The sequence below is a fragment of the Medicago truncatula genome, chromosome 5 (genome assembly GCF_003473485.1).
Source record: "Medicago truncatula cultivar Jemalong A17 chromosome 5, MtrunA17r5.0-ANR, whole genome shotgun sequence".
Classification (NCBI taxonomy): domain Eukaryota; kingdom Viridiplantae; phylum Streptophyta; class Magnoliopsida; order Fabales; family Fabaceae; genus Medicago; species Medicago truncatula.
This window is the reverse complement of record NC_053046.1, coordinates 35,426,991-35,439,072: the sequence shown is the minus strand read 5'-3', so window position 1 is coordinate 35,439,072 and position 12,082 is coordinate 35,426,991. Positions and strand designations below refer to the sequence as shown.

Here is a 12,082-nt window from a genome sequence, read left to right as displayed (position 1 = left end):
AAAGTAAAGTTAAACTACCTCAACATAAGCTATAAGTTGTTTTCATAAACTATATATTCTCGAGAACTTATGAAAGTAAGTTAAAAACAACTTATAGACATGTATAAGATGTTTGATAAGTCCTTCACTGTAAAGTACACGCATATAAGCTCTTCATTTCCTCATTCTCAAGAAATTATTCAAGCCTACTACCATTATGTCGAAAATGATGAAGTATAATAACACAGAATCAAAAACTCTAACTCCATTTTCATCCTGGAAAATCCAAAACATGAATGAAATGCTCATGCTGCTGCCTGCTAGTGTTGGACTTTCTGGGCATTTCAGTTTGTGTACTTGTAAAACTCAATTTTGTACTGATTAAATTAGATGAAAAGAAGCAAAACAAAAAGGCAAAGAAAAAAATGTTATAAAAACTAGATCAAATAAGAATGAGTCGATAGATTGTCAAACTCACATCAAAACTTATTTTAAACAGAGTAAAAACTAACACACAATAGAGAAAATAACCAGAATAATAAAACTATGACATTTGCACCATCTGATTCATGGTTGGACCATTGTTTCTCCTCACTTATGTTCTCCTATTCACTCTTCTCTTAGGATGACCACCAAATATCATCACAAACCATCTAGGCTTTCCAATTAAAAACATATAATATCCAAGGCCTATTCCAAACACAAATCCACATCCATAACCAATTGCCACTGGTTTCCATCCAAAGCCAAATTTCTCTTCACTCCAAAAGTTGTTGGCTGAAGGTGGAGAATGTTGTTCCGGTCCACATTTCTTTGACAAGGGTAATCCACATAACCCCAAGTTCCCTTTATAAGAATCATTTGTAAATGTATTGAATTGCTTTCCTTGAGGTATTTCTCCCACAAGATGGTTATTGGAAAGATCCAAGACTTCAAGACTGTTCAAATTGGTTAATTCTGCAGGAATCATACCAGTGAGCATATTTGACGAGAGATCCAACGATTCCAAGTTTGTCAAGTTTTGTATGGATTGAGGAATAGGACCAGTGAGTCTGTTATGTGAAAGGTTAAGCCCTTTGAGTGCGTGAAGTTCTCCTATATCATTTGGAATTCCTCCATTAAACTTGTTTCTTGAGAAATCAATACTTACAAACATTGTTGGAATTTTCGTCAGTGTCATTTTGATGCCTTTTGTCGTCACAGTCACAGAATCATAGTAACTCACATTACCTTTAGTATTGTCTGCACGATAACTCAACATCATTTCCATATATAACAAACTGTCGTCATCCTTAACTTGAGTAACTTTCTTCATGGCTTCAAAATATTTTAAATAGGCTTTTGGTAGCGGACCAGTAAAGTTATTGCTTGAGATATCAAAAATAACTAAACTAGGAAATGGATGCCTGATCTTTAAATTGGCAATGTGACCATGCAACTTATTGTCTCGCAAAACCAGCACTTTCAAGTATTGGAGAGTTTGAAGCCAGACAGGAAATTTGTCTTCCATTTTGTTGTTGCGAAGATTTAGAACTTGCAGGTTTTCGCAGTGGGACAAAGATTTAGGAAAGTACCCTTCTAATTGGTTGTCATTGAGATTCAGAGTAATAAGTTTACTGGACTTTGAAAAGTTATTAGGCAAAGTGCCATAAAAGTTGTTCATTTGTAGATCCAAAATTTGAAGGGATGGTAAATTAGCAAGACATTGTGGAATGTTACCTGTGAAATTGTTGTGTCCCAAGTTGAGAAATTCAAGGGAACTCAAATTGCAAATTGACACAGAGAGGTTACCAACAAGTAAGTTAAAACTAAGATCAAGGTCACCGAGCTGGTCACTGTTCCTTGAGATTTGGTCTATTGATGTGAACAAGTTTTGAGAGAGGTTCAAAGATCTTGATGTTTCAAGTAACCAATTGGACACTGTTCCATTAAGTTTGTTATTGGACAAATCAAGTGATTCTAGTTTTCCTAATAATTTAGGAAATTCAGTCAAACTCAAGGAAGACAAATCCAATTTTGTTAGTTGAGAAAAATGGTAAGTAACATTGTATTCAAAGTTTAGTGATAATTGGCTATTATGTGAAAGGGACAGAGAATCCAATTTTTGAAGTTTTGTAAAGTCTTGAAAATTGACAACACCACTCAAGTTGTTTGATGATAGACATAGTGTAATTAGGTTTGCAAGGTTGAAAATTGAATTTGGAATATCACCTTGTAGCTTGTTGTTGCATAGAGATAGATACTCTAAGGAATATGATGAGATTTCACTGATAGGCCCTGTAAGTCGATTGTTTGATAGATACAGAAGTACCAAAGAAGGCAAAGATAACAAGGAGGAAGGAATTGTTCCATTTAGCAAGTTGTCATTTAACCTCAAATAAATTAGCTTTTGAAAACCTGCAATTTTATTATGTAGTGGACCCTCTAATTTATTATAAGCACAATCTAAATCAACAAGTTGATTCAAGTTAAATAATGAAGATGGAATTTGTCCTTCTAATTTGTTAGAAGCTAGATAGAATACTTGCAGTTTGGTCATCCTACCAAATACATCTGGGATTTGACCGCTAAGTGAATTGCCTGAAAGATACAAGTGGATGAGATTTTGAAGGTTTGAAAATGAGGATGGGATTGAACCGTTCAAGTTGTTTTGTGCAAGACTTAGGAAAGTAAGACGTGTGAGGTTGGAGAAAGATGGAGGAATAGGCCCTTGGAGTTCACAATCTGTGAGATCCAAGGAAATGAGAGAAGATTGATTGAAGATCGCATCCATGGAGTTATGTCTTAAAGAAGACATATCTGAATAATCCAAAAACAGCTCCCTTAAACTTGTTGCGTTTTGCACAAGTCTCTTTAAGGTGGTCTCTTTCCAAACTAACTCATAATGCCCAGAAAGATGAAGTGATTGTAATTTGGAAAGGTATGAGATTTGAGAAGGAATTTCACCGCCAACATGAGTATTAGACAAGTCAAGATGTGTAAGACTCGTAAACCTGCCAAACTTAGAATCAAAATAGGAACCATAGAAACCATTGTTAGAAAGGTTGAGTGTTTGGAGATGAACAATATTGAAAAGGGTACTATTAGGATGGAGTATACCTTGAAAGCCTTCACAACCAAGGTTAAGGCCAATGACGTGACCAGATACGGTGTCACACGTGACACCATGCCATGAGCAGCAATCAGTCCCATTTTTCCATGTTGCTGTTTTCATAGGAGATTTAACACAAGGAGTATCTATAGTGAAGGAGGACTTGAACTGAAGCAAAGCAAAGCTCTCATCATGATGACATAAGGAGGAGTTGAAAGAAGATGAAGAAGAGAATGATGGAAAATGGAAGAACAAAAGAATTAAAGACAGAAGCAAGCACTTCTCCATGGATAATTTTGTGGAAAGTAGTTAGTATAGCTAAAGAATGAAAAACCAAACCAATATAAGTTGTTTGGATTGACTCTATAAGGTCATAGTCAACTTAAGCAAGTGTTGGAAAACACGGTTAGGACTTTGTGAAAAGTGAGAATAATCTGCATTGAACTTTCTTTGTTTGGGACATAGAATACTTCTGCCTTGACTTTGCAGAGATTGTTTACTTTTAGGTACCTAACAGAAGCCCCTATAATTGTTCACTCTATATTAATTTTTTTATCATTTTAAAAGAATAAAAAACCATAACAAAATTAATATTCATAAAAACATTTTTCTAATTTTATATATACAGTGATATCATTTTGTCAGTTATATACAGACTTGTACAAACTAAAAACCAAATAATGAAAAAAAAAGATAACTTACTGTCATTTTCTTATATAAAAGAGGTAACATTCTTTATTTAAAAAATAAATAAAATATCTTATAATTGAATGTTAAGTAGAACTGATTTTTCCCTATTCCATGCATGTTTTATTGGGACTTGCTAATTTATTCATACTCATTTTTTAGTCGGTGAAGTTAGCAAGCTAAAGTATTTTTTACTTTTTTACCAAAGCAAACTTAACTTGTATCATTAATTGAAAAGACATAATCTCAACAATACGGCAACTCGCAATTAGTCTAAAAAAGGGCCGCCATTGTCAAGGTAGAGCAATCATCTTTGTTTGTTGTCTAACAAACTTCACCTCAAAGTTAGAATGCAAAGACAGACTATTAATAATACTATAGATAATTGAACTAAACATTGAATCACCTTGTGAACTAGAATTAATAGAGTTTAGTACTACTTGTGAGTCGCGTTCAAACACTACTCTCTCGAGCCCTTTGTTGATGGCCATTTGAATTGCTTCAAGAAGCGTTTTTGCTTCCCCTTTGATTGTTGACATCTCACAGATTTCCAGTTTGTTTGAGCAAGAAAAAGTTCCAATGAAGGTCGCATTAACGTTATACTTAATCAAACCTTCCCTTGGTCTTTCTTCCCTGGATATGTCATAGTACTAATGTCAGCTTCAAGAAAATATGTGTGGAGAAAGTATATTGATTTGAGAATTTTTGCCACCAAAGAGTCCAGTTTCTGCAAGATACGCCACCCTTACGTTGCCACCATAAACATGTTGAAAGCTTGGAATTTCAAAAAAGATCATACCACCTTCTGATTTTGCCATTTAGGACATGATAATCTATCCCACATCATCCAACGAATCCCTTTGTTATTAGAACCACCTCCCCACCAAAATGAATTTAGCATTCTTTCAATATCATTTATAAAAATAGTGGTCAGAATGATGTAAGTGCTCATAATATAAGATAAAGTGGCTTGTAAAACGAACTTAATCATCACCTTCTTCCTTGCTTTTGTTACTGAGCGGCATCTCCATGAATTTATCTTCTTTCAAATACGGCCCTTGATGTAAGAGAAGATTGTTTTTTTACTTCTACCAATCATATAGGTAGTCCCAAATATGTACCCGTACCTAACACATGACGGACTCCTAGAATTCTGGAAAGATCTTCCCGAGCTGCAAAATTGATGTTTCTACTGATGAACACGTCTGATTTGGTGAAATTAATTCCTTTTAAACTTAAAACCATGAAGATAGTCCCACATCTGACAAAGAAACAAGAGGAGCATTTCATGTTTTATAAGTTTCAAATGCATTCTATATTTATAGATCTATAGGAATGATTATGATTGATAACCGTTCTTTATTAATTATTATCTTTCCTTTAACAGATCTCTTTTATTATTATTTTTTCTATGTGTTCTTTTTATTAATTTGTTTACATGATTAATTGCATTTTCGTTCCACCTTAATTTGAATTTGTTAAATAAAATAAAAAATTGCAATTTTACATGTCTTTGTTGAAAAATCCAAATTCGATTTTGCATATGATTTTGCTGAATTTCAAAATTTAAATTTTGCAGGTTTTTGCAAATCCTCTCTATATATTTTATTTTTGTGTAAAAAAAAAATCAACTCATAATTCGATTTTTAGGTTCCGTTGTTTTTTTTTTTAAGTTTTTTCACTATGAAAATTCATAATTAATTCGTCTCTACTCAGAAATTTTTAATTTTACATGAAAAATCATATTTTAACATCATAAACATGCCTACAAAAAATTATGAAAAAATTCCACCTCTAGATCACTGTTCTAGAATTTATTTCTAGAGAGAAACATAAGAAGTAAAAAATAAGTAAAATCTTAAAATGCATGGTTATTTTTTAGACTTTGCGTATATTATATATTCAATTTAAACAATTAACCCTTTATTTTTTGAAACTTTTTATATTTGTAATAAATAAAAGATTTTATAAAAATTAAAAATTTTGGTCAAATTTTTTTTTTTAGGCATGCTCAAAAATATTTCTTTGCGCGTAAAAATAGTTAGCATGTTAGGCGATTAAGGTTTAGGCGACGAAACCCCACAACAAATGAAATGTTAGGTGAAGGGTGTAACAATCTATTGACGAAAAGTTGACTCTTACTCCAGTCTAATAAATAATAAATAAATACATGGGTCTTAGAGGATCGCATATTGAGTCAATATATGATTCGTATAACTGAACAATGATGCTTTTTTAAGAGGACATAATGAGATATATTACTACCAACAAACTATCTTCCCAGCACAAGACGTGTCTGAGAAGAAAGACAAAAGTTACAGCAAAAGTGCAACAAAACATAAAAACATTAACCAATTCCCAAACATAAGAAAGGGTTTTGACACCAATTATGAGACGAATACGGGAAAAACAACAAAATGAGAAATATTACTACCAGCAGACTATTTTCCCAGCACAAGACGTGTCTGAGAAGAAAGCCAAAAGTTCAACAAAACATAAAAACGTTAGTCAATTCCTAAACATAAGAAAGGGTTTTGGCATCAATTATGAAACGGATGTAAGTTCAGTTTGTAACCTAGGAATATTGGTTAATTTTTGCAAGTTTAGCGTTCTTGATAATTTTTCCGGAAACTTAATATGAATGCGGAAAAATAAAAAGTAAGGGTAGAAGAAAATGCACTGGTTCCCCTCTAAACCTAAGGGTCAGTCCACTCCTTTCACACCCCGCGAAGAAATTCACTATGTTAGAATCTTTGTTGCAAGCAATCTCACCTCAAGACCCCCCTAACAATCTTTCTAACATAAACACAAGAAAAAAACCCTCTCTCTTGATTACAACACAAACACCAAACATGTTTGGTGGACTTTGAATTTTCCCGAATCAAAGAACCTTTTACAATAATCACAAGACAACACCCCCACTATCTTAAACAATAATTCTCACCAACAATGGCAAGAAACTTTATAACAAAGTAGTTGAAGAATAGCAAATATATGGGTGTATATCTTTATCAGTATCACTCTAACAAATGGACTTAGTGCTCAGAAAACTTTTTAATAAAAGTTAAAGTGTAGGCTAAAAAGTTTCAAAAAAGAATTACCAAATGAATAGAAACATATTTGAAAAGAAACCTATTCTTAAAAATGAGTATCATATGTATTTAAACAAATATGGCAATGACGTGCTTTAAAAGAAAATTAGCCGTTAATCCTTCAATGGAAAAAAAAATAGCCGTTTTGACACTTGATGCAATTAGCACATTGAAATCAAATTTACTATGTTAAAATTGATTTGTACTTGAGAAAGAAAATTGTGTTGCCCCATGATGTGCACACATTTACAAATCATAATTGAGTATGATAACATGAAAAATATATTTTTGAATGTAGAAAACAGTTATGCAGTTTTCATTGTTAATAATGGCTTTTCATGCAAAATCACTTTTAAATAAATACCATTGTAAGTGTGTGATTTATTTTCAAGAGATATTAGGCATTGCTTCATATGCGGACTTAGAAAAAATGTTTGTAATTATTTTCTGAGCATTCTAAATTATTCCATAAGTTAAGAATGATAAATCAAAAGATAAAGTGCCATACTTACAAAGAGTATAACCCAGAAGTTTATGCACTAATCTTCATTCTTAATCTTCATCTTGTGCCTCCATAGTTTTCTTCTTTTGTGATGTGAGTTTGTTATCATCAAAACTCAGCCAAGTCTAAGAAAGAAATCTTCTTCGCAACGGATACTAAAGACAACAAATTTAGATTTAAACCACCAAAAGAAGAGAAGATTAATTAACAAAGTCTTTCTGTTTGTGTACTTGCAAAACTCAATTTTGTACTAATAAGATTAGATGAAAAGAAGCAAAATAAAAAGGCAAAGAAAAAAAGGTTATAAAAATATGAATTAATCGACCATGATGCTTAGAATACAATCAACCAATCTTGTGGTGTCGGGTAAACAAAATACATTGCCATTCTGAACCACATACATATTACTCAAAAATTATGTTAGAATTCTTGACATCAAATATATAATTAATTATTGATAAAGAGCACAACAGTGTCAAAATATCATCTTATTACTGCTACGGATTAGCCAGGAAACAAAAATGCATGGCAAAATAGGAAACCAGTTTCAGTGATCCAACATTGCATTTTACGACTCTGAGGTGACTGCGGGTAATCCAGGAGTTCTTACCACACTTTCTGGCTCAAAAACTTCTTCAAATCTGAGTTATAAACAATGTTATGTAGTGTAGTAATGTGCGCGCGTGCGCGTGTTTGTATCTGGTGAGCATCCACCAAAAGAACAATAGGCTCACAGACATTCAGACAGTAGCTAGATGCAAACATAAAAATAAACTTGGAATTTTATTATATAACACATGTTGATGCATACACATATAAGTTAAGTAAAAATCAAACTAGCTAGATCAAATAAAAAAGACTAGATTGTTACACTCACACCAAAACTTATTTTAAACAGAGTAAAAACTAACACACACAATAGAGAAAATAACCAGAATAATAAAACTATGACATTTGCACCATCTGATTCATGGTTGGACCATTGTTTCTCCTCACTTATGTTCTCCTATTCACTCTTCTCTTAGGATGACCACCAAATATCATCACAAACCATCTAGGCTTTCCAATTAAAAACATATAATATCCAAGGCCTATTCCAAACACAAATCCACATCCATAACCAATTGCCACTGGTTTCCATCCAAAGCCAAATTTCTCTTCACTCCAAAAGTTGTTGGCTGAAGGTGGAGAATGTTGTTCCGGTCCACATTTCTTTGACAAGGGTAATCCACATAACCCCAAGTTCCCTTTATAAGAATCATTTGTAAATGTATTGAATTGCTTTCCTTGAGGTATTTCTCCCACAAGATGGTTATTGGAAAGATCCAAGACTTCAAGACTGTTCAAATTGGTTAATTCTGCAGGAATCATACCAGTGAGCATATTTGACGAGAGATCCAACGATTCCAAGTTTGTCAAGTTTTGTATGGATTGAGGAATAGGACCAGTGAGTCTGTTATGTGAAAGGTTAAGCCCTTTGAGTGCGTGAAGTTCTCCTATATCATTTGGAATTCCTCCATTAAACTTGTTTCTTGAGAAATCAATACTTACAAAGTTTATTGGAATTTTTACCAATGTCATATTGATCCCTTTGTTTGCCACAGTCACAGAATCATAGGACCCTGCTGAATCTTGTACATATAGCAAACTGGTATTCTCTCCCACTTGAGTAACAGCCTTCATGGCTTCATACTTTTTGAAATAGTCTTTCGGTGGTAGCGGACCACTAAAGTTATTTCCCGAGATATCAAAAATAACTAAACTGGGAAATGGATTCTTGATCTTTAAATTGGCAATGTGACCATGCAACTTATTATCTCGTAAAACTAGCACTTTCAAATCTTGCAAAGTTTGAATCCAGTCAGGAAATTTGTCTTCTATTTTGTTGCTGCCGAGGTTTAGAAACTCCAGCGTTTTACAGTGGGACAAAGATTTAGGCAAATGACCTTCTATATGGTTGCCATTGAGATTCAGACTCCGAAGGTCACTGTACTTTGAGAAGTTACTTGGCAAAGCGCCATAAAATCTATTCATTTGTAGATCCAAGACTTGTAGGGATGATAAATTAGCAAGATATTGTGGAATGATACCGGTCAATTTGTTGTGCGCCAAGTTGAGAAATCGAAGTGATTTCATACTGCAAATCGACAAAGAGATATCACCTTCCAGTAAGTTAGAACTAAGATCAAGACTACCAAGCTGATCAACATTCCTTGAGATTTGGTCTATTGAAGTGAAGCAATTTTGAGAGAGGTTCAAAGATTCTGCTGTTTCAAACAACCAATTTGGCACCCTTCCATTAAGATTGTTATTGGACAAATCAAAATAATCCAAACTTAGGAATTTTTCTGATAATATGGGAAAGTTTGTCAAGTTGATAGAAGACAAATCCAATTCCCTTAGATGAGAAAAATTGTAACTGACATTGGATTCAAAGGTTAGTGATAATTGTGTATTCTGTGAAAGGGACAAAGAATACAAATTTTGAAGTTTGCCAAAGTGTTGAAAATTGACAACACCACTCAAGTTGTTTGATGATAGATCTAATACAGCTAAATTTACAAGGTTGAAAATTGATTCTGGAATATTGCCTTGTAGCTTGTTACCGCCTAGATTTAGAGCCTCTAACGAATAGGACGAGATTGCACTGATATGCCCTGTAAGTTGATTGTTTGATAGATATAAATTTAGCAAACGAGGCAAAGATAACAAAGAGGAAGGAATTGTTCCGTTTAGACGGTTGTCATTTAAACGAAAACGAACTAGCTGTTGAAAACCTGTAATTTTATTTGGCAATGGACCTCTTAATTTATTATATGAACAATCGAATCTAACAAGTTGAGTCAACTTAAATAAGGAAAGTGGAATTTGTCCTACTAAATTGTTTGAATATAGACGGAGTTCTTGCAGTTTGGTCATCCCGCCAAATACATCTGGAATTTGACCGCTTAATGAATTGTATGAAAGATCCAAGTTAATGAGATGTCGAAGGTTTGAAAGTGATGTTGGTAGTTCACCTCCAATCTTGTTACCACTCAAATCTATTATTTGAAATTTGTTTGACAGATGAAAAGAATCCGGGATTTGACCATTGAGTACATTGTCATCGAGATACAGAAAGGTAAGATGTGAAAAGGTTAAAATTGTGGATGGAATTGAACCGTTTAGGTGGTTCCCTGACAGACGTAGGGAGGCAAGACGTGTAAGGTTAGAAAAAGACAGAGGAATTGACCCTTGGAATCCACAACCTGAGAGATCCAAAGTAATGAGAGAAGTACTACAGCTCAATTCTGGAAGTTGGCCTTCAAGGTGGTCATTATATGACATATCTAGCTCTTGAATACTTGGTAAACAAAGAATGCTCTTTTTCAATTTTCCACTTAAGATTGTCTCTCTAAGATTAAGAGTAACCAGAGAGAAAGATCGATTGAAGAGCAAGTTTATGGAGTTTGGTCTTATCAAAGACATGTCTGTATAATCCAAAAACAGCTCCCTTAAACTTGTTGCGTTTTGCACAAGTCTCTTCAAGGTAGTCTCTTTCCAAACTAACTTATCATTCCCAGAAAGATGAAGTGATTGTAATTTGGAAAGGTCCGAGATTTGAGAAGGAATTTCATCTTGAAAGAAACAAGAAGACAAGTCGAGATGTGTAAGACTCATAAACCCGCCAAACTTAGAATGAAAATGGGAGCCAGAGAAATCGTTAGAGAAATAATTGTTCGAAAGGTTGAGCATTTGAAGGTGAGCAAGATGGAAAAGGGTACTATTAGGATGGAGTATACCTTGAAAGCCTTCACAGCCAAGGTTAAGGCCAATGACGTGACCAGATACGGTGTCACACGTGACACCATGCCATGAGCAGCAATCAGTCCCATTTTTCCATGTTGCTGTTTTCATAGGAGATTTAACACAAGGAGTATCTATAGTGAAGGAGGACTTGAACTGAAGCAAAGCAAAGCTCTCATCATGATGACATAAGGAGGAGTTGAAAGAAGATGAAGAAGAGAATGATGGAAAATGGAAGAACAAAAGAATTAAAGACAGAAGCAAGCACTTCTCCATGGATAATTTTAGCTGAAAGAATGAAAAACCAAACCAATATAAGTTGTTTGGATCGACTTCATAAGGTCATAGTCAACTTAAGCAAGTGTTGGAAACACGGTTAGGACTTTGTGAAAAGTGAGAATACTTCTGCCTTGACTTTGCAGATATGGTTTACTTTTAGGTACCTAACAGAAGCCCTTATAACTGTTCTCTCTATATTAATTTTTTATCATTTTAAAAGAATAAAAAACCATGACAAAATCAATACTCAAAAATATTTTTCTAATTTTATATATATAGTGATATCGTTTTGTCAGTTATATACATACTTGTACAAACTAAAAAGCAAATAATGAAAAGAAAAAAAAAAAGATAACTTATTGTCATTTTCATATATAAAAAAGGTAACATTCTTTATTTAAAAAATAAATAAAATATCTTAATAAATTGAATGTTAAATAGAACTGATTTTTCCCTATTCCATGCATGTTTTATTGGGACTTGCTAATTTATTCATACTCATTTTTTAGTCGGTGAAGTTAGTAAGGTAAAGTTTTTTTACTTTTATACCAAAGCAAATTTAACTTGTATCATTAATTGAAAAGAGTTCAATACAAGGAGGTATAATCTCAACAATACGTCAACTGGCAATTAGTCTAAGACACGGCCACCATTGTCAGGGTAGAG

General features: G+C 33.5%; 2 protein-coding genes across 3 annotated transcripts; both read right to left on the bottom strand.

The window, feature by feature from the left end:
* Positions 1-387: 387 nt before the first annotated feature.
* On the bottom strand, positions 388-3,314 carry LOC11433185 (receptor like protein 22). Of its 2 annotated transcripts, none has more exons than XM_024783318.2 (2): positions 3,079-3,314; positions 388-2,980 (listed from the first exon to the last, which is right to left on the bottom strand). In XM_024783318.2, exons 1-2 carry the CDS (start codon positions 3,169-3,171, stop codon positions 575-577), a joined length of 2,499 nt encoding a protein of 832 aa, XP_024639086.1. In that variant the 5' UTR covers positions 3,172-3,314; the 3' UTR covers positions 388-574. The 2 variants fall into 2 exon arrangements, with proteins under 2 accessions (XP_024639086.1, XP_024639087.1); XM_024783319.2 differs by having other exon boundaries at positions 388-2,972; positions 3,079-3,167.
* Positions 3,315-8,115: 4,801 nt separating this feature from the next.
* On the bottom strand, positions 8,116-11,468 carry LOC11427517 (receptor like protein 27). Its single transcript, XM_003616366.4, has one exon. The coding sequence runs from the start codon at positions 11,411-11,413 to the stop codon at positions 8,348-8,350; it is 3,066 nt and encodes a 1,021-aa protein (XP_003616414.2). The 5' UTR covers positions 11,414-11,468; the 3' UTR covers positions 8,116-8,347.
* Between the last annotated feature and the right edge of the window lie 614 nt (positions 11,469-12,082).

Excerpts from the sequence above, each read along its gene's own strand:
- LOC11433185 (XM_024783318.2), bottom strand. The coding sequence starts at position 3,171 with ATGGGACTGATTGCTGCTCATGGCATGGTGTCACGTGTGACACCGTAT. Across the intron at positions 2,981-3,078 it reads TGGTTGTGAAGGCTTTCAAG|TTTGGCAGGTTTACGAGTCT; the intron begins GTATACTCCATC and ends TTTGATTCTAAG.
- LOC11427517 (XM_003616366.4), bottom strand. The coding sequence starts at position 11,413 with ATGGAGAAGTGCTTGCTTCTGTCTTTAATTCTTTTGTTCTTCCATTTT.